Source organism: Psammomys obesus, unplaced genomic scaffold (genome assembly GCF_907164565.1).
Source record: "Psammomys obesus unplaced genomic scaffold, mPsaObe1.curated_primary_1811, whole genome shotgun sequence".
NCBI classification, from domain to species: Eukaryota; Metazoa; Chordata; class Mammalia; order Rodentia; family Muridae; genus Psammomys; species Psammomys obesus.
The window spans coordinates 7808436-7831744 of record NW_026596101.1 but is presented as its reverse complement, the minus strand read 5'-3'; the positions used below and the strand labels follow the sequence as shown (position 1 = coordinate 7831744).

The window sequence follows — 23309 nt, the reverse complement described above, 5'->3', positions numbered from 1 at the left end:
AGGATTAAAACAACAGCTGAGTTAACATTTAAGGATATTATTTGTATTCTATGTCATTTTTGCTGTATCAAAAATATTTGAAACTATAATTTCTTTAAAAAAGTAATTTGTTCATGTCAGAAACAGTCGCTGTACTCCTTACTAGGGAACACACTTGGAAACTGAGCAGCCAATGGGCTTCCTTTGAACAGGGGATCTAGGTCCTCTCCATGCATGGTCCTTAGTTGAAATATCAGTCTCTGCAGGCCCTTCTGGGCCCAGATATTTTGCCTTTTTGTTCTCCTTGTGGAGATCCTGTCCTCTCCAAGTCTTTCTATCTCCCTCTTCTTCCATAAGGATTTCAGCACTTCTTCCCAAAGTTTGGCTATGAGTCTCAGTATCTCCTTCTATACCTTGGTGGGTAGAGTCTTTCAGAGGTCCTCTGTGGAAGGCTCCTGTCCTGTTCCTTGTCTTCTCCTACTTCCAATGTCTATCCCATTTGCTCTTCTGAATGAACTCAGTGGCTGGCTCTTTGATCACCTCCCCATGAGGGATGAAGCCTTGCTACATCACAGAGGAAGATGATGTAGCCAGCCTTGATGAGACCTATAGGCCAGAGTCAGATAGAAGAGGAGGAGGACCTCCCCTATCAGGAGACTAGAGAAAGTACATAGAGGGATAAGAGGGAGGGAGGGTGGGACTGAGGGAGGGAGCTAGAGCGGGGATACAAAGTGAATAAATTGTAATAAATAAATAAAATATAAATAAAATAAAAAAATAATTTGTTTGGTTTTTCTTCACTTTTCTTTCTTTTTTTTTTGGGGGGGGGGAAGGTTTACCCTATTGTATGTGAGGAAGCTCGAGGTCAGGGTACTGAAAGATTCAGTTCCTAATGAGGGCCATTCTGTACTTCCAAGCTGATATCTTACTGTTGTGTCCTCCAGAGAGGATGAATGCTTTGCATATTGTAGTATTGGTAGGTACAAAGGTTTCATTGTTGAAACTGATTACCACAAGCTGCATAACTTATAATGAAACAATGTTTAGTTGACCCGTAGTTTTGGAGGCCAGAAAAATCTAAGAGCATTGTTCCAGAATCTGTTAAGTGCCTTCATGCTGTTTCATAACATGGCAAGAGGCATATATTGTCAGATTATCATGGCCTCTTTGTCATTTTGTTATAAAAACACTATCATCATCACCCCTGCCTACCTGTGACATCCTTCAATCCAAACTATTTCTCCAAGACTCCATCTCTAAACATAATGATCATATTAGTTTGAGAAACTTTAAGGAGTATGGTGGTTTGAATGAGAAGTGTCCCCCACTGTCTCTAGTGTTTGAACTCTTGGTCTGGAGGGGAGTTTTAGGTAGTACGTTCTCGCTAGAGGAAGCATGTCACTGGGGGTAGGAAAAGTCAGGGTTGGTTTATGGTTTTCATCACTGAGCACACTTCTACCCTTCTTGAATGACTTATGGATTGCATTTGCCCTTTCTTTCCAGGCTTTCTGCCTTCAGAGAGAGGCCGATGCAGAACATAGGCCTGGACTGGTTTTGCTAAACAACTTCCAATTAAAATGCTGATGTCCCACCTGCGAGAACCAGACACAGATCCATTGAATATTATTTTCTCTGAATATTATCTCAAAAATTTGTTCTCGATTCTGTATTCACCATGGGTGTTATAATAGCCCAGTTTCCTAAGAAACAATATGTAAAATAGTTATATACCAGAAAGGGAAATATACTAAAGTCAAGTTTAGTAGATCTTTCTGGTTAGAATGTGTTGCCAGGGTTTTACTTGTACTGCATCCCCCGTTCCCCTACTCCCTTTCATGCCTCTTGTATCTATATTGATGAGTTAGCTATGTGCCAAGCCAAAAACCTGAATCTTGCAGGGGGGAAAGACAGAAACGGGGTTTTCTAATGCCAAAGAGACAGGTGCAGAGGTTTATGAATATTTCTATTGAAGACACAGTGTATGTAGCATGAAGGCACTGCCTTTAGGCCTTCTGTGTTTAGGCACTTTAATGTCAAGGAAAGCAGAGGGAGGAGACAGGGGGTGTCACTGAGGAGTAAGAACAACAGCAGTTCATGCCAGAAGGGCTTAAAACAGATGGTCTCCAAGAAGGTGTGACAGTTAGTGACTGACAGTAGAAATAGGCAACCTCAGCACTGCGGTCATAACATTTGTTTAGTTAAGAAAGAGGATGCCTTGACTCTGAGAAGCCTGAGGAGGCAAGCAGGCAAAGAACTGGTTGTTTCTTCAGGGTCCACAGAAGCTTGGAGAACTCTGGGGCCTTCGTATTTTTTTAATGCATGTTGATAGCAAATATCAGAAATCAGAGCAAGTATTTTAGGATACTTTACATTTCATATTGTAAAGAAGGATGTATATATCCTGGTGAGTAGGCCTGACAGGAGACGCTCTCCTTGCTCAGAGAATAAAGAGCAGGCATTTCAGCATTTGGTTGAGGAGCCACACCGATATTGTTTTCTCTCAGCTATCAGTTCTGGTGGCCAGGTGGCACCTCTAAACATTCCCACAACCTCTGCCTGTAGTCCTTTGTAATACTGAAAAGTCTAAAGCAGGAGAACTGCATGAGCCCAGAAGACCGAGGCCAGCCTGGCAACATAGGCTGACCTTGAATCCAAAGAAAAAGAAAAGAAAATAAAAATCAAAAGAAAAAGTGGTATATTGTTTATGGATCACTTGTATCTGATAACGTCAGAAGCATGATCCTAATTCACGTGCCTGTACCCCACTCCTAACTCTAGGCAGAATTTTAGAGTAAAAGAATCGAGCTTCATGTTTTTTTTTTTTTGTTGTTGTTGTTGTTGTTGTTGAAGAGGGAGTAGGAATTTAAGTTAGTGGTTGATTATTGCATGTGTGTCCTAGAGTCTTCACTTTTACCTGGCTCTCCAGGAGGTACCTTTGGAGAACAGTGAATGCACAGAAACATATTAAAAGCATCACCACTGTTTGGGGTAATGATCTTTTGTGAGGCATACCATGGATTAATTTGGGTTTGAAGCGAACAGTCTTCAGAATGGGTTAGCATGCAGATAAAACTTCATGGGTTTTGTGGTGGGTTTTCAGAAATATCAGAAGGAGCTGTGATCCAGAGAGCAGTCTAATAGACATCAGCTAAACATAAGAACAGCCACGTTAAGAAACTGACCAATAATTAGCATATTGTATTCTGTAGGGCTATAAAGCTTCTGTGCTCTTTTTCTCTGTCTCTCTGTCTCTGTCTCTGTCTGTCTTTCTCTCTCTCTCTTGTCTTTTGGGAACTGTCTAAAAGAAATAGGAGAGAGAGGTTTGATTCCGATCCTGATGATGGTACCCTTCCATGAATATGGTATCCATTAAGCACCAGGTAGTGCAGCTAAGAACAGCAACTCCAGCTGGCTTCAGATCACTGATAATCTCACATATCTGAGAATCACAGGAGAAAAACAGTCCTTCTTGGGAAAGGACAGCTTTCACCAATCTATTTTAGATTGAAAAGCAGTTTCACAAAACCTACAGTGGGGTCCTATTATCTAAAACAGGAGTACTTTCTTAAAAACCAGTGTAATCAAGGAAATGGATTATTAATTGACTGAGGCCTGTGCACATAATTTTAGTCTCCTTGAACGCCATAGGTTGTGAGAGTTGAAGGACTGATTCTCCACCAGTGAGGTGGTGTATTATTCTTATATTAAAGAGTAATAGAACACACCGAGTCAAAACCTGTAGATGCCTACTGCAGTTAAGTCACTTCCAAGTGAGACTGATTAAATCAGAAACCTGATAGGTAGCTTAAACTTTGCCATCCCCAATCAGTCAGTTATACACATGTGTTTCTTGTCCTCATTCATTCATGGTGATGCTTCTAAATTTAATTTTGAAAAAAGCTACACTGGACCCCATAAAATTGTCAGAGCAATATTCCATATATAATATTTTATTAGTGGGCATGTGCCATCAGGTATTTTCTAAAACCACAGAATATACAACACAAAGAATGGACTTCAGTGTAAGAGCTAGCCTTTTGTCAGTAACGACATATCAATATTGTCTCATCAAGAACCATAAACGTACTACACTGAAGCATAACAGGAGAAACTGTAAGCAAGGAAGAAGAGTCCACGAGGCCTGTCTATATTCCAGACTATTTTTCAAACTACCCTAAAGAAGAAAAAAAAAACAAAAAACATGTTTATTTAAAAATCTAACCCGTTATTGTGTATCAGTGCCTCTACATTAAACACTCAAAAATGCTCAGGACAGTGTCTCCTTCACACACTGCTAGGTCCCCTCCAAGCAGTATTGAAGTTTGCATATAATAGAGGTCTCAAAAACTCTGATCAGAAGCTATTTAGGTCAAATATGTTTGAGAATTAAGAATTTTTCTCATTTTAGAAAAGAAAAATCACCCGCAAAACATGCCCAGTGTTACATAACAGTCCCAGCTGGGTCCAGGTCAGCACCCGATAATCAAAGGCAGCTCTAACTCTGCAGAAGAGCACATGAATATTCACACGGAGTCTATAAATAGCCTCGCATCAGTTCAGGTCAGTTTTTGCCTCCAAATGAGTTGCAACTTTTTTTTTTTTTTTTTTTTGCATTTGTTGGAAATGCTTCTTTCTGGCTATAGCTGGGGCCTGTAGTTAAAACATCCTATGAGTTATTTTTAAACACTAGTTGCTGCATGAGCCCTGGAGTTGTCAAGGTATGGGGTCAAAGCCGGAGGAAGAAGTGTGGATAAAGCCTCCAACTACACCACCCCGGGCTGTTCTTTTCCACCCTTTCAAATTCTCGCAAAGTGGAGAATTTTTCTCTGCACCTCCTGCACTTCTGTAAACAGCCTACACTTCCCTGATCCCGCCCCAATTTCTAAGATCTGGCATTGTGTATGGTTAGGGCCTTGTTATGCGTGTAGGGTGTTTGGTGGCAGAGCCATTATTTTGTTAACCAGAAAACAAAGACTCAGCAGGACAAGAATTCACTTCCTATTTGGATTTTCTTTCACTTTGTGCCTTCAAAGATATGCCAGCCATTGTTAGATTACTCTGTTTCTTGCTGTTTAAAATACTCATCTGAGACAGTTTAAAAAAAAGAAAATAACAGTGGAAGGTAGAAGCCAGGCCACATAAAAGAAGCTTTGCACCCTTTAAGCAGATGTGTCTGTCTCTTCTAATATTGGTTTACTCCTATTCTGTTCAAGTGAACAAGCAAACAGAATGCTTATTTGGTACAAATTCTATACATTTACTACTCTGAGAACAACTACAGATGCTTCAAACATCCCTTGAAATCTACTTAATCAATAATACTAACAACACTAACTCATATTAGTAATAATTATGACAGATGATTGATCATTTATACAATGATTCTCTTATTAAAAAAATCTTCACTCTTGAGAAAGTCATCATTATGATATTTTATTCATGTTTGAATTTCTTTAGCTTACACCCCTACGTTTTATGAGTTATTTACAACCACAGAGATGTGCTGGCCTCATGGGGTTTTAGCAACAATGAATTTCTACAATCATTGAATGTCTGTGGATGAGTCACTGCCCTGTGTATGCTCTTCCTGGAACATTTAGGGGACAGTTCCAGGGGAGAGGAGGAGAAAATGAATTATCTATCAGACTTTAGGTACAGACCCAGAAAAGCAGTGTAACTTTTGTCTCAGATGATGTTGTTATTCAACCCAATAAGGCCATGTGTTCCTAAGGATTGCCTGCAGTGTGTCCTCTGCCTTCCTCCAGGTTCACAGAGCATACAAAACAAAGGTTTACACAGCATGCATACTGTTACCTCCCTTCCAGATGTGACCCAGATTCAACACACCTCTAAAATGATATAGTGAGTTTGTGATGAGTGGTGTTCCATGCTTTTATTGAAACTCCTGCGCTCCCCATTAGTTTCCAAGAGTTTAATTCTGAGCTAAGATTGTTGCCATTTATGTCTTTTTCCCCCTCAAGACCAGATGTTTAATCAAACAACCTATCTGATGCCCTGGGAAGAACGGATATCACAGTCTTAAATTCTTGAGCATGATAGCACCACTTTCTTACCTGCCATGAGGATTAAGGAGCTCCACAATCCCCAGGTGCAGCACCTGGGGTCTGTACAGCTCTTAGGTACAGATTGGAGTCTCGGGATTTTTGTTTCCTCATATGAAATCATAGTATTTTAATCCCGTTTTTTTGTTTGTTTGTTTGTTTGTTTGTTTTTTGTTTTTTGTTTTTTGTTTTTTTTCCAGCAAAATGTCTAGCAGAAAAGCGCACTGTGGTAGGGTCGTGCTGGAAAGTGTGTCCTTTATCTCATGGATCAGCTATAGGATGATCTTGCACATAGGCCGGAAATTTGAACAGTGGTTTCTCATCACAGGGAATGTTTAATTGATATAAGAATGAAGGCAGGTCTCTGTTCAATTTATAACTGTAAGTATGAGTTTTAGAACTTGATACACAAGGCTCAAAAGAGATATTTACTAAAATAATATTTTCTTATTCCTGAAAAGTCCAGACAGAGTTTAGGAATTGGCCTTTTAACAAACAGCCATTTATGAAGACTACAGTGACAGAGAAGGCTGTCAACCAACTTTAGGAAATGATACTTCATGCTTTTGTTTTTGCCAGGTTGCTGCTATGAGATGTTCATTCTCAGATTGGACCTGTTTCGTTGTTTGTTTCTTCCTGCTTCTCAGACTATGTGCTGGTTATTCATTATCTCAGATCTGTGTCTCCTGTGAGATCCTTATGGTTCTCGACACAGTTCAGTTTACAACCTGAGATGATTGCTTCTGCTAAGTTCTCATCATGGGATAATTTCTCCCATGTATGGAGCTGTTTCATTCTAGCGTGATCTGCTGCAAGATTTTCTATTACTGGAACTTATAAATTCTTCAGTATTCTACTCTTATATTCAATTCTGAAGAAAGTTGAGAGAAACTAGGTTAACTGTAAAGCTTTCCAACCTTGCATTTTTTGTTTTTAGATTCTCAAATGATTAATATACCTATGTGTAGAGTTGAACAGGAATCTGTCAAAGAGTTTATGGTAGGAAAGAAAGATACAAAATGGAGGCAGAGAAGCCACAGTTTCATACTGGCTTTGGTTAGGCATCTATAGAGTCATCTAAGGACTTAGTGAATTTTAGCAGAAAGGGTGCCAAATTCCCATGGCCATATTTGCAAATGTGGTGAATACTGTTACTGTGATAGAAGTGATTCTTGTGATTCACTAATCAGAAGAAAATAGCTCAGGAAATGATGTTTTGTCATATCAGGACCCACATTAAATTTTGCATCTGGGGGTTTTATCAAGGGGATAAACCACTATTCTTACACATGGTTTTCAGGAATTCCAAGAATATTATAATGTATTGCGTTCCTGTTCCCCAAGAGAACTGTAATGATAATATGAGTCCTTTCTACTCATGTCTCCAAGGCAGTGAGGCTCTGGAATAATTTTTTCTCTTTTGAGGGAACCCAGAAATAAAAGCATTAGTCTCATATCCTGCTACCTAAATGAAAAGAGACTTCTTACAAAGAATTCATTGCAACAGGAATGCTGTGCACCCCGAGTAAGAATAAAACAGTTCTGTAGGCCTGAATACTATCGTGGTCTCCCCAAAGATCCTGTTCATTTGCTCAGTGTAGCCCTCTAGGGGTCTCAGGATCAACATCCAGAAGGGATGAATGTTCTAGGGAAGAGTTCATTTATATAACTTTAGTCCCAGGTCTTAACAGACCTATCCATTTGTCTTTTCTGTCTGCTTTGCTTTTGTTTCATTTCATCTTTTATTGCTGTTGCTTTGAGTTAGAGTCTCATTATGTAGCCCAGGATAGCTTCAAACATTGAATATAGCCTATGCTAGACTAGAATTTGTAACCCTCCTGCCTTGGACTCTAGAGTTCTGAAATAGAAGTCATGCACCACCAGGCTCGGCCATCCTTTATTTTTATTTTTATTTTTTCAATGGGGCTCAGTTATATAGTTTTACATTCTTGGATATTATGTTTCAACTATGAGTTTCAACTATGAGTCCTAGTATACAATAAAATTACCTCTTTAATCTTATCAAGCAAAGAGATCTTGCTCAAAGAAAATATCTGAAAGTGAGTCTAAAATCAGCCTTGCCTGGAGTTGTGTTCTGGGAAATGGAAAGCTAGGATCAGAGAGGTCTTTGTTTTTAGTTCTCAAACTTTAGTGGACAAGACAAATTATTGCCCAAGGAGTCAGAAAAGGAGAGATGGCTTAGCAGTTAAGAGCCAGGCACGGTGCTGCACAGCTGAAATACTAGCGCTTGGGGAGATTATCTCTGAGTTTGAGGCCAGCCTGGCCTACAAAGTGAGTCTACTATAGCCAACGCTACACAGAGAAACCCTGTGTTCTGGGGTTGGGGGGGAGGAGAACACTGGCTGTTCTTCCAGGGGACCCTTGTTCAATTGTAAGCTTAAAACTGCCCATAACTCGAGTTCCCAGGCATTTAACACCTCCTCTGGCTTCTTTGTCAAGCTGGGAATATGATAATAATTTTTTTAATAATTTTAATAATTATATATATATATATATATATATATATATATATATAAATGTAAACTAGCCATATACAGAAGATAAAATATGTAAGTCTATAAAACAGAATCATCCACAGAGTGAAGTTAAATCTTGCTTGTGAAAGCCAGGTTCTTCTGGTAGAGTCAGTCTGTCAGATGTAATAACGTAAACCAAGCATGGTTAGAATACAGGAATTCTGTTACTTGGCTTGGACAGCAACTCCTGTCATTAGCTGAAATGTCTCGTCACCTGTTTTGACTATACAGATTGCAAATACAGAATTTTTGTGTGATTTCAAGAGATTTGAGTCTCTTTGTGACCAGTGCACTTAAATACACTTGGTAATGCTTTCTTTTTTTTTTCTGCATTTATTTATTTATTTACTTATTTATTTAGTATTATAATTTATTCACTTTGCATCCCAGCTGTAGCCCCCTCCCTCATCTCCTCCCAGTCCTACCCACCATCCCTCTTCTCCTCCCCCATTCCCCTTCCTTAATCCATTGATAGGGTAAGTCCTCCTCCTCGCCTACTATCTGACTCTACCCTATCAGGTCTCATCAGGACTGGCTGCATCCTCTTCCTCTGTGGTCTGGCAAGGTTTCAACCCCACCACCAGGAGGAGGTGATCAAAGAACCTGCCACTGAGTCAGCCCCTACTCCCCTTACTAGGGAACCCACATGTAGACTGAGCTGCCTTTGGTCTACATCTAAACAGGGGGTCTAGGTCCCCTCCATGCATAGTCCTTGGTTGAAGCATCGTCTCTGCAGGATCCCCTGAGGCCAGATTTTTTTGGCTCTGTTGGTGTCCTTTTAGAGCTCCTATGCCACTCCAGGTCTTTCTATCTCCCCTTTCTTCTATAAGATTCCCTGTACTCTGCCAAATTTTGGCTATGATTCTTTTTTTAATAATTTTTTAATTCTTTATTAATTACACTTTATTCACTTTGTATCCCCCCCCTGTGGTTCCCTCCCTCCTCCTGTCTCAATCCCTCCCTTTCTCCACCCTCTGCATGCATGCCCCTCTCCAAGTCCACTAATAGGGGAGGACTTCTTTTCCTTCCTTGTGATCCTAGTCAATTAGGTCTCATCAGGAGTGGCTGCGTTGTCTTCTTCTGTGGCCTGGTAATGCTTCTTCCCCCTCAGGGGGGAGTAATTAAAAAGCAGGCCAATCAGTTCATGTCAGAGACAGTCCCTATTCCTATTACAATGGAACCCACTTGGATACTGAGCTGCCATGGGCTACATCTGTGCAGGGGTCTTAGGTTATCTTCATGCATAGTCCTTGGTTGGAGTATCAGTCTCAGGAAAGACCCCTCTGCTCAGATTTTTTTTTTTTTTTTTTTTTTTTGGTTCTGTTGCGCTCCTTGTGAGCAACAGAACCAAAAATTTGGCTATGATTCTAAACATCTGCTTTGGTAATGCTTTCTAAGAGCCCCTTTGTTGTTTCACAAAGCTGGCCGGCCCCTCACAGTTTGGTTGAAACAAAACACCCCTTTTGTTCCTCAAACACATTGATGACCAAGGTATAAAGGTATAAAAGCTAAGATATCTGCTTTCTACATATGGGCTAAGAAGAATTATCAAATCCCTCCCTGTATATCTATGAAACCAAATAGTGCACACATTAAACACTCTGCATTGCCTTAAATGAGTACTGAAATATGGTTCCCTTTATGCTAATGTTCAATTCCAGGCAGTGAACTTTGTTAACTAAGAGAAAATAAAACTTTAGATGGAATGTGTTATTTATAGTGAATGCAAAGCATCATTATTATCAATTCTTATTACAAAATATACAGAAAAAATATCCTTTTTGTTATTTAAATGTGGCTTGGCTACATTGAGAAATAGTACAGATGTTAATCCACAGCCTCCCAGCTGCATCCTGGGTAATCATTATTATGGTTTATTCCTATTTGGAATTACTGGTAATAGACTGTATATTTTTGTGTGAAATTCAAATCAGGGAGCACCGATGAATTGAGATGATTGATATTATATATACACACACATAATTTTGGAATTGGGGACAACAATAGAAATATTTCTCTCTTAGAGAAAATCTACCACACTAGCTGATGTCTATGATCTTGTTAAAGAATGCTTTTCATCAAAATAGATGTGCCAAACATTTACTGAATTCTTCATAGTTTGAATAAGTTGACCCTTGACAAGTAATCTAAATTTGTTTTGAAAATATCTATGCAATTGTTGAAAATCTGGAGCATAAATATCTGGATACCAAAATATATGGCTTTACTGCACAAGAGTTTAAAATTTCATGATTGTATGCTTTTATTTTGCGTTTTTGTTTTCTTGGATAGCTCCTGTATTCTCTGGTTAATTTTCTTATTGATGAAATTTTACAACTATAATCAGGAGAAAAGAAAATGGGGCCAAAATAATATATAATATTGTTGAAATATACATTTATATATAAATGTGTATTTAAGAGAAAACATTCTCATTTGTAATCAGCCCAAAATGATTGGCCTATTCTAGCGTCATTATTGTGTAGCAAGCTAAGACACTTGTGAGACTGTTGTTTTCCAGAGGTCCTAAAGTTAGGAGATAAACAAGGTGTTAAATGATAGTTCATGGTTCATGAATCCTCAAGCTACGTCTTCTCACATCAAAGTCATATGTGGTCCTTACATCTCTGGAATAAACTAGAATTCCATTCAGTCATCTTGTGCCCTTTATTTTCCTTATGTCCCAATGTTAACATGAAGCTTTATATTTTCATATCTGAGTTAAAAATAAATGATCTTGACAGATTTTACTTAATCTCCAAACCAACTTGATTTATGTTCCTCTGTCCCAAATTACCTGAATGAGTTCTGGCTAGAATTATCACCCATCAGTAAAAAAAAATGTTTATAAAGGTTTTCCAGACTAGCAATTACAATTACACACTTTAAGACAATAATGCCTAAAGGTGAACTTGACTCTCAATAGCGTGGAAGTAATCTTTATCATGTCATCTTATAGGCAGTGGTGCTTCTGTCTCACAATTTGTTAAAAAATGCCAAAATAAGCTAATTAAATACTTTAAAATTAAAAAAAAATCATTTTAAATAGGGCATGTTCTTATGGACAACTGTACTTACCATTACATAGGGAGTTAAAATGGGTAAGATGCATCATTCTCTTAATAAACTCATGATTCAAAGAAGGAAAAAGAAAGGCACGAATGCCTTGATAGAAAAAGAGAGGCATATTAGGGGAAAATCATCTTTAAAATCATATGGTTGAAAACATAAGATAAAGGCGTAAAAACCTTCTAGGAGAAAGGATAGAAACTAGACATGATTTTTGAAGAATGAAAATCCTATGAATTTTCCATAGACATAGGTAATGAGATGTCTTTGAATAATGTTTGTATGTGTATATTCTAAAAAGATACTCTACCCAGATACTTAAATTAGAGTTTGTAGCTTATTTTTTGAGCTTTGTTCCTATTCACTGACAAAATGAATGCCACACGTGTAGTTTCTCTTCTCAAAAACAAGATTTAGAAATGCATGGCTGTTTGCCTTTGCTGGGTATCCAAGCACATGATCAGTTGGCTTAAAACTGCTACTTTGCTGTAGATAATTTTAGGAATCAGAACTACAGGTTTTTCTTTATTTGCCTGCATAACCATTTTAATTAGTCTTTCTCTCTCTTTCTCTGTGTGTGTGTATGTTTGTGCATGCACAAGTGCTCACAAGTGCTGAGTATAAAGCTGTTCCTTATTATTAGCATTTTATTATTTCAAAAATTCATTGTTGCTTGTTTCCAATTACAGTCTTTAATTACAAAGGGAGAAACTCTTAACTTTATGGCATTACATGGCTTTCCAAAATGACAGAAGCACAAAAGAGATGTAAGAAGCGCAAAATGGGAACAAAATAGAAGGTTGGGCTGAAGCAGATGAAACAATAAGCCAGAAAAGAAAGTAGGGGATATGCCAGGCAGCCCATGTCTGGAAGCTGGTACTGAAAGAAATGATAAACATGTGACAGGGGAGGCCTATCTTAGCTTCACAAATACTGAGAGGAGGTTAAGCTTCAACGGAAAATGTCATCTTGAAGCTGAGACAGAATCTTGGCCATTGCTGTTTTGTGTCTGTTAATTTTTCTCATTGTAGTATTGATTCTGGCTGTTGCTCCGATTGGAAAGGTGGCGTTCAATGTGGACCTTTTTCTCTTTCAGATGACTACACACTGCATGGCCCAATTTTTGTTCAAGAACCAAGTCACATAATGTTTCCTTTGGATTCTGAGGAGAAAAGAGTGAAAATCAGTTGTGAAGTTAAAGGGAATCCAAAGCCTCACATCAGGTTTGTTGATTTAAGAATGTGTTTCCAGCCTGGCATGATGGCACATGCCTTTAATCATAGCATTGGAAAGGAAGAGGCAGGTGATTCCAGGTGAATCCCAGGCCAGCCTGGTCTACATAGTGAGTTCCAGGCAACCAGGTGACGTAGTGAGATCCTGGTTCCACAAAACCTGTTTTAATGTGTATAGTTTATATCATTAAAATTAAAATTGGCAACTATTTACAGAGTAATGTAGAAGAAAGAGTATCTAGTCAGACATTGTAAGATATGCTGAGAAACATTAGAAAATAATTCTTTCATGAAAAAAAGTGTCAAGCTTCTGCTTCTGGCAGTATTAGGAATTACTATCCTGAATATCTTTTCCTTTGAAAACATTAACAATTCTTAATAACATAGTTTTAATAAAAATATAATTTTTAATAAATATTTTGTCAGTAAGCCAGCAGGAAAATAGGAAGTATAGAGCTGTAAGAACAAATGGATTTAGAACAAACAGGAGTCATCACTTTGACATGTTCTGAGACTGTTTCATGCAAACCTCACAAGGAACAGAGTTTTAAGACAAAGCCTAGATTTACAGGAGCTTGTAACAAGAGAACATTTTCCTAAAAGAAACCAGAGATACAAGCTCTCCACATTTAGAATAGATGCTAACCAAAACTCATCTTGTCTGTTTCAGGAACAGTAAAGTGCAAGTAATCAGTTATTTTAGACTGTGAGTCTCAGTAATTTTCATAAGAAATGAGATGAGTCTATAAAGAGAATTGTCAAGCTGGGTAACAGACCCAATGTAATCATCTCAAGGCAACAGAAAGAGGTCAAGTAAAGCAAAATTTGGAGAGTAAGTCATAGGGTGAGAGAGAGAGAATGAGAATGTAGCTTGGTCAGAGTCAGCCTTCATGACTTTCAGGATGAAAGATGGAAGAGAATGAGGCAAAAACAACCATTAGAGAGAATTTTCAGGATTCCCAACACTAAATAAACCATCCAGTGCAGCGTTAGGAAGCCTAACACAATTCTAAACAGTACAAATAAAACTGAAATATCATTTAGAACACTGAACCTGTAGAATCCCGGATCAAAGAAATGGCCATAAAGGAGCCAAACTTCTAATAAAGATATTTTTAATGAGGTAAAAGTTAAACTGACAATGGTCTCCTCAATATCAACAAAAAAGAAAACAAAAATTCAACATTTATAAAAAAAATTAACCATTAACATAAGTTAGCAGAAAAGGAGAACATATAGGGGCTATTTTCAGAAAGGCAAAAGAGTGTTTCTTACGAGTGAGGGTAAGAAAGAGAATTCTTAACTGCTTGTTAGTAGGAATATGAAGTAGATGGTTCTTCATAAAACTAAGAATTATCTATTCCATACTGTTCTAGTTTGCCTTCATGTTGTATGATAAAATCCTGGACAAAAGCCAGTTCAGGGAGGAAAGGGTTTATTTGACTTACAGGTGACAGCCTGTCATTAAGGGAAGACAAAAGGGGAACTCAGGCAGGAATCTGGATGAAAGAACTAACCAGAGGCCACCAAGGGATGCTGCTTGTGGGCTTTGTTCCCCACGGCTTGCTTAGCTACCTTTCTTGTACAACCCAGGACCACTTGTTGCAGGGGTTATACTGCCTATCGGGGGCTGGGCGCTTCTACAGCAATAGGAGTAATTATGAAAATACTCCAGTAGACATGTCTACACACCAGTCTGATGAAGGCAATTCCTCAGTTCACGTTCTCTTTGCACAAGTGGCCCTGGTTTGTGTCAAATTTTTGAAAACCAAGCCACTTAAATATTAGCAAACACCCTCCCCCCCAAAAAAATTGAATCCTTCTTTAAAAGGGATACCTGGGCTTCCATGTTTATTAAGTCACTAAACACAATGACAACAATGTAGAATAAACTGAGGGATACATCGACAAATGAAAGGATGAAGAAAAGGTGGCTCATACAGAATGGAAGATTACTCAGTCACAAAAAGAATGAACTCCTGCTCTGTTATTCTCATATTGTGGATGGCACTACAGGACATTAGGTTGAGTGAAATAAGCCAGACATAGAATGACCCTTCATGTTCTTACCTCTCTGTAGAAGCCAAAGTATTAATCTGATAGAAATATAGAGTAGAAGATCAGTTTTCAGAAGACATGAGGAAGAGGGGAGTGGGAATAGAAAAAAGCTGGAAAATGTGAACCAAAATACAGAAATCAAGTCTAACCTGTACCTTTCTTTATCACAGTTAGATTATGATAATTTATCATGTATTTGAAAATAACTGGAAGCCAGGGTTGGTGGCTCATGCCTTTAATCCCAGCATTCAGGGAGGCAGAGGAAGGCAGATTGCTGTGAATTCGAGACTGGTCTGGTCTACAAAGTGAGTCCATGACAGCCAAGGATACATAGAGAAACCCTGATAAAAAAGAAAAAGGAAGAAAGGAAGAAAGGAAGAAAGGAAGAAAGAAAGAAAGAAAGAAAGAAAGAAAGAAAGAAAGAAAGAAAGAAAGAAAGAAAAAGAAAGACTAGCAAAAGGAATATAGCTTAGGTTTATGGTAGTTTACAAGGCTTTAGATTCAATCCAACCACTTGGGATGACAAAATTAGCCAAGACTAAACAAATTCTACCTTCCTTTCCTTTCTTTGGTCTGGAATGTAGTTCAGTGTGTATGAAGCTCTGACTATGATTCCCAGAACCCACAGAACCAAGGCATTGTGGTACTTACCTGTAAGGCCACCATTTAGGAGCTGTTACTTAGGAAAAAGAAGCAAAATTTAAAAGTTCAAGTTTTTCCTCAAATACCTAAGGAGTCTGAGGTCAGCCTAGTGTGTATGAGGCCCTGTATGAAATATAAATGAATTAGTGTAATAACAAAAAATTTAATTAAAAGTGTTAGAATAAAATAGTAAATAAATAAAAGCCTAGTTTTAACATTGTAAGCACAAACAACAGCAAAGCACCCTAATTTGATATTGTGTCTTGTATATATGTCAAGGTTTCACATTATACCTTATAAATATGTGCAAATTTAGAAATTTCTACAAAAGAGGACAGAATACTCATGTCTGTAGGCAGACACACACTGAATTTTGATTTCTACAGACTCTCACTAAAGGGAATTCTAAAACACAGCTTTCAGATGGGATAAGAATGGTCCCAGAGAGCAAACCTGAGCTATGAGGAGAATTAAACAATGTAATATATCAATAATTCCACATAAAATTGATCGTACTAAACATGGATAATAAAGAAAATACATTTTTCTGAAAATCAAAAGAAGAAAAGTTAAAAATCCATAACAGTGATAAAAGTACTTTACAAAGTCTTGCCCTGGACAATGGATTGTCCATGTGGTTAAAAAAGAAAACTGATTCACTATTTCACTTAACACACAGAAATCTATTTCAGGTTAATAAAAGCCCTAAATGGAACATTTTAAAAGAAGGAAGAAAACAGGCATGCATATTTATGACTTTGGGGAGGAAAAAGTTTTTGTATGACCAGAAAAAGATTTTGTTTCAGTTCACAGTTCAAGGATGGGAAATCACAGTAGCAGCTTGAAGCAATTGGTTAAATAACACCAAGGAAAAGAGCAGTGGATGCTTATGCTCGCCCCACTATAGTCTTGAGACAGTGTCTACCACAGGGCAATTTTATTGCCTGCTTCTCAGAAATTGAATAAAGGGCATAGGGGCCTTTAGTTCTGTTAATTTTCATAAGCCTTTTGTTCAAATAGGCCATGTTAGCATACTCTTGCATGATATATTCGGAACCACCAATGACAAACAATCACTTACTTGGTGAGAATGAAATTGAAGATCATTCACAGAAAAACGTCTGTTTCCAATCAAAATAAACACAAGAGTCCTCAATAGTAAATACTATTCACTTTATTAAACATGTTTTCATTGTTTCGTGATCCCTTACAACACATATCCTATGTAAGTTATGTTGTCTATATTAAAATTTAATGATAACAAAGTTACTTCAAGAGTGAATAAAATACATTGATACCACCCTTCTGGGCTCAGGGAACATTGGGGAACAGAGTTCAGAGAAATATCTGTCTTCCTAGCATGGCATGGCTGAGACCCTCATGATTGCACAGTAGCAGTGGTTACCAGGTTACTGAGGGAAAAATAAAACACAAAAACAAAAATTCTTAATTTAGAGGTAGGGGGTAGGTGTGGTGAAGGCTTCAAAGGAAGGGAGATATTGTAGGTTTTTGAGAAAGGCCACCTGCTCTGCCACATAAAGAAAGAGCATCCCAGAAAGAAAAGAACAACTAATTACAGTGGGCTCGATAATTGAGTGAGCACGCCATTTATCATTTGACACAGGTATTTTTGAAAGTGTTCTTACACTGTTCATAATTACTGTAGAGCGTCATCTGTAAACCCTATGCTGCCCTGACTAAAGCAGAATGCATCGTTTCTGTGTGGATAATAGCGTAAACTCAAGCTAATGATTTGAAAACATACTGCATGGTAAAAACAAATACAAGAGGCAAAGTTGCTCAGATACATACCTGAGGAGTTAGAGGATCCCACTTTGAGTACACAGCCAAGGGTAAGTTCAGTTGTTAGCTATAAATGAAAACAAATTTTGCAGCACATTTTGGCAAGTTGCTGCATTGTTTTTCCCCAAACTGTGACCTTTAATTAACATTGCCTGTGTAACACTGTGTTTCTAGATATAGGGGCTTGCCTTGTTATTTAAAACAAGCCATAGAACAGAAACCTATTATGTTTTTAAAGATTGTAGGGAAAAGCTGAGGAGAGCTTTTTAATCAAATGCATTAGCAATTCCAGGCAGTGCACAGAGCTTGCCTTTATCCCTCTAGCAGTTTTCTTGTGGCATAATAGCAGTCTGGACCTGGGAGCTTAAAAACTCCCTGTTGTTGAAGGAAAAGAGCAAGAAAATGAATAGAGAGATCAGATGTTTTCTAAGGCCTTGCTAGCTGAATGTCTTGGTGTTGACTTTCAGGGGGTTGAACAAGTAGGAAAAATTCGAGAGTGAGTGCTCTGTGGGGATCTTCAACTACAGGTTTTTCCTAGGACACCCTAACTGACCTCTTTTCTTTACATTTATTCCTTCAACTGAGCCATTGTTTCTGCCCCTCAATTTTGAAAGGATTGACCCCGACCCAGAAAATTTAAGAAGTTTTGCCTCATGCCAACTTTTCTTGTATTACAGTTCTCTAAGGACAGGTGACATAACTTATCTCACCCAGCATCCCTTCCCAGGTGGAAGAAGCCTTCAAGCCCCTGGTTAGAGTTGGTTTGCTGTGAAGTTTGTATTCCACTGAGTCTGAAGAGAACAAATCCCAAGTCAGAAAGGACCTGCCCCTCCCTGACCGTCTAGTTCAAACAGTTAACAGAGAAGGTTTCTCTGCAGTGACTCTGAACCCCAACTTCATAGAAGTGTATGGAACCATGCCTCGTGGAGGTTCAAGGTGGCAGTGTTTGCCTGTGTACAGCCCTGCTCTCTGGAGAAAATTCAACTGTGCTTCCCACCAAGTAATTCAGCTTACAAGACGCTAATTTGCCTTGCCCCCTGGGAAAATCTCTTATTTACTCCAAATGAGCCTTGCCTCTCCATTACTAATACTTAAAAGATTCCTCAAACACTGAAAGTAAATTGTGAGGATTTTCAAGAGTGTTTCAGTACGCAGTGAGATAGGAAATCCGCTATGCAATCCACATTCAATTGGAATGAACACTGACTGCATAGCAGTAAAACGCCATGTCGTGCTTTATAACACAGACCTGACTGCATGTCTCATAAAGCACTTTATTTTCTAAGTAATCCCATCCCTGTTGCTGTTTGTATGTAAAAGCAGGCAATAAAGTAGATGAACGGACTTTGTGCACAGCATTTTTGGGCTGAAGTGACGAGTACAGACAAACCTACAGAGGTGTCATTATTCCCACAGCCAGCCTTCTAAAAAGACTCACATGGTCCCATTCCCAAATTCCACATTCGGCTTGCAGCTCACATTATATTGCAATTTCCTCTTTGAGTTCTTAGATTTGTCATATTAAATTGCTCTACTATCATTTGAACTGAGAGTTATGGCCAAGACGTGATCAGCTGACTAAAAGCAAATGTGTAGGGCAAGCAGTCAGTTCTAGAGATTCATGCTCAGCCAGCACTGCTGGGATATAGCTGGGCTGTTCTCTTTATTGCTTATTACTTTCTTGTCTGTGTCAGAACGCAGAGAGAATTACTGCAGAGCCTAAAAACACTGTCAGTTTCTAATATCCCACTTCTTATAAACAAACACATAAAGAGCTAAGTCCTATTTCTGCTTCTAGCCTACTTTCCTGGCCTTCACGTTTCTAGATTTTTACACTTCAAAGACACAGATGTGAATAAACTCATGCCACTGTGCTGGGTGCAGAAAGTGTGGTTCATGAATTGTGTATATGTTCAAAGCTCAAATATACACCAGAGAAACACAATATTGAATGCGTGAAATTCAACAAGTGTTTATTGAACACAGTAAGAGGGCTAAGTTCTAGATGGATGAAAGTGGGAATACAAAAGTAATTTAGGTAAATTGTCTTGTGGCAAAAGCAGTCTTTGCATGAGGAGTAGGTGGATTTCCACAAGACATCTGAGGAAATATGATTCATTTTGACTAGAAATATGGGCAAGGATTTCTTTGGAAGATGTGCTTGTACGCCCTCCATTTCAAGAAAGAATCTCCCTGTTTAACCCTATCCAGCCTGAAGCTCACGATGTAGACTAGCCTGGCTTCCAACTCACATGGGTCTGCCTGCCTCTGCCTGGCTGGTGCTAAGTTTAAAGGCAGTGGGCACACCAGAGATTGCGTCCTGTGAGATGGTGACAGATGTACTGGTTCAAGTCCGTATTCCCAGCACATGAGAGATGGAGGAAGAAGGATCAGAAGTTCGGCGTTATCTCAATACCAATTACAAGGGAGAATGAGGCCAGCCTAAGCTGAATGAGAGCGTGTCTCTGAAAGACACTCGTGCATACACACATGCATGCGGTCCTGCATGTAATTGGAAGTGAACAGGCTGACAGTTTTGTCATTTAAATTCTTTTGCATTATGTATTCAAAACCACAGTTCTCTGGGTCCTTCCAAAGGATTGCGCAATGGGTGGGCATACACATGCGTGCTTCTATTTGGGTAATGGCTCTTGTAATTTTAAGAAAGTAAAATGAATAATTCTCAATTTCTACTTGCTTTGTTAAATCAATTTCCTTTGTGCTACAACCTCTTCATATATTTTCAGCACCTATGAGTGTCTTGGTAATTCATCAGCTATCAAAAAGCAGTCATTGAATTATATTAGTTCAAAAGTTGATATGGATTCCTATGAATTCCTGAAAGGTGATTTGACTCAGATAAAGATCTCATTCTTTAGGTGTTAGTGATTCTGAGAGCAGAAATGCAGATCTTTGCACCAAAGCTAAGCTACTGAAATATGAGTCTTCATAAAGCTAATTTATTGGGCTCATTGCTACAGTCAGACTCACAGGTGACCCAAGTAAATGAACAGAAGGACAAGAAAACAGTCTTAGCTCTGGTTACTTAATAGCCTGTAGTTCACTGGGGCAGTTGATTGACATTTTGAGTGCCAGTGGCTAAAGAGATCATCCAGTTGATCCATGGTCAGGCAGATTTGGTCCCTGAAGCATCTCAGATCAATACAGTTCCTTTGCTTTGCAACGGGGCACCTTCAGTCATTTTAAGAACTGAATCAAATCAGCTTGGCTGCAATTTCAGCAACTGTTCTGCTATCTTCCTGGAAGTGGTATATTCTGTCCCTTTGATACACCTATTTAAACAGTGATTGCCAACCAGAAAAGGGCCTTTATATCTAGCAGTCACATTTTGAAAAAAGTTTTAGAAATCATGTAGAAAATTTTGTCTTCCATAAGAAGGTAATTACTTGTAGTATTTTATTTAGTCACAGAAAAGGTGCTAAAGTTTGATTATCCTCATTTGCCACAAAAGACAGCTCTGTCTCCATAAGTAGTTAAGATGTCACCATTTCTGAGTAGACCATTTCTAATATATGCTTTACCGTGCTTCAAAAGTTTACCGATTATATTTCATGATATTTATAGTTTTTGTCTATTTTAGACAATTCGGGAATATTGATTAATATTACAAGACTTTATCTACTGGCATTTTTATACCATAGGTGGAAGTTCAATGGAACAGATGTTGACATTGGTATGGACTTCCGCTACAGTGTTGTTGATGGCAGCTTGTTGATAAATAACCCCAATAAGACCCAAGATGCTGGAATGTACCAGTGCATAGCTACAAACTCCTTTGGAACAATTGTAAGCAGAGAAGCAAAGCTTCAGTTTGCTTGTAAGTAGCAATTATATTGCAACACAAATATTTCTTAGAGCTTTTATACATTGTATAAATACAGTTTACACACAGTACCTTCTGAAAAACCACATAATTTGAATGGGGCACGTGATAACTTTACCTTTTATTCATATTTAGAAAATAGTTTATGTGACTAATAAACTATAAACAAGGGAGGAAAAAAGGTATGTTTAATAAGGCTTGAGGTAGTTTGCTTATATGATCATTTGGTTATATGATATTTAAAAAGACATAAATTTACACATGTATTAGAGTTAATACATGATAAATGCATACATGCAACATCTATAAACATTAGACAGAACATCTGTGAAAAGGCAATTGAACTGCCAGCCACCTAGCAGTTGATAAAGAAGTACTTTAATGATTAAATTCTGAGTGGAGATGAAGCTTAGTTTTCAATTCTCTAGTAAATCCTATGATTCTCTGCTTTATTCCCATTCAGTACAAAAATATTTTAAGTTCAGTAATGAAAAGTACAGATAAAGTATTATTCACATTTTATATTTATAAGCCAAATTAGAACATTGAAAAACAAATTACCAGGTCTTAAGTTTGCCACTTAATGAAAATCTTTGCCTACGTGAAGGAAAGTAGAATTTAGAAATAGAGAGTAGAAAATCAAAATCCAGGGGCAGAAGCAGTAAGTACACAATCTATTGCAGACACCTTGAGGATTTCTGTTCAGCAACAGTTTTAAGGGTGTATGTATTTGCATATGATTATGTATTCCCTTGTATAAAGTCTCAACTCATATAGCAGTATGTTAATAGCAAAGGTTTCATAATTACTAAGTCTGTTGGTGGTGTAGAATATTCTCATTAACAAAACCCTCTCTGGGAACAGAATATCAAATATACCTATTATAATATTCAGCACTTAATCTCTTATTGCTTTCTGATGACATTTTTGTAATTGAGAAATGAATTTTCTAGAAATTTTATATATATTGGATTGTGACGCTATCTTGTTTATAAATGTCTCTGGAGACAGTGTTCAGTTTTTTTAGGTAAGCAGAATAATAGGAAGGTTATTCATCTGATTAAGGACCACAGAACTAATGTGTGTATATTTCCTTTGGTTTAATACAAGCTAATATCTATATTCAATTTTTAGTAATGAGAGATGAATCTCTTAGGCTCATTCGACAAAACAATGATGAAATCATAGGTGCTAAGCATAGGGGGAATCTAACTGTTCAATGATTTGTGAATATTCTGTGATTTTTTTTTAACTTACAGAATTTTTTTTAACAACAACAAAAAGGTAGAAGAATACCATTACCAGTAAGTTTACTTTCTAATGTACATTTTAGAAAATAATTTTTAGCTACCCTTCAAGCCTATGTTTTTATAAAAGCACAGGCACATTTTCATCAAAAACAGTATAAAGATGGGATTTTATATTCAAGAATAGTTATTTAAATACAACAGAACAGTTCACCATGAGCACATGTTCCTTGGCTCCTTTGTGATGGTTTTTTTTCTGAAGACAAAAATTTGAAATCCACCTTGCTTACCCTACGTCACCAATGACATAAGCATCTGTCAGACGTTTCCCCTTCCAGACTTGTTGCTGTCAATCATGTCATGCTATACCTGTGAATGTTTTGTTTGTGTGTGTATCTATACACTATGTGCGTAAGAGAAGAGTGCATTGGATCTTCTGGAATGTGGGTCACAGGCAGTTATAAACAGCCATGTGGGTGCTGGGAATGGAACCTGGGTCCTCTGGAAGAGCAGCCAGTGCTCTGAACTGCTGAGTCATCTCTCCAGTATGGACAATTTTCTTGACTGATTCTACATGCCAAAGCTGAATCAAGACCAGGTAAACCAATTAAATAGATCCAGGAAGTCTTGATGAGACCTGATAGGCTAGGGTCAGGTAGTAGGGTAGGAGGGCCTCCCCTATCAGTGGACTAGTGGTGGGACATGGGGTGGAAGAGGGAGGTAGGGTGGGATGGGAAGGAGATGAGGGAGGGGACTACAGCCAGGTTGTAAAGTGAATAAATTATAAATAATAATAATAATAATAATAATAATAATAATAATAATAATAATAATAA

The 23309-nt window shown here is 38.0% G+C and overlaps 1 protein-coding gene across 3 annotated transcripts in view; it reads left to right on the top strand.

Annotated features, from left to right (window-relative positions):
• LOC129692233 (contactin-4) overlaps nucleotides 1-23309 on the top strand; it is a 1033094-nt gene that overhangs the window by 665381 nt on the left and 344404 nt on the right. For all 3 annotated transcript variants that reach the window (XM_055628516.1, XM_055628514.1, XM_055628515.1), the window contains 2 exons: nucleotides 12744-12870; nucleotides 21045-21220. In XM_055628516.1, the coding sequence (XP_055484491.1) occupies nucleotides 12744-12870; nucleotides 21045-21220 (303 nt within the window). The remainder of the gene's footprint in view (nucleotides 1-12743; nucleotides 12871-21044; nucleotides 21221-23309) is intronic.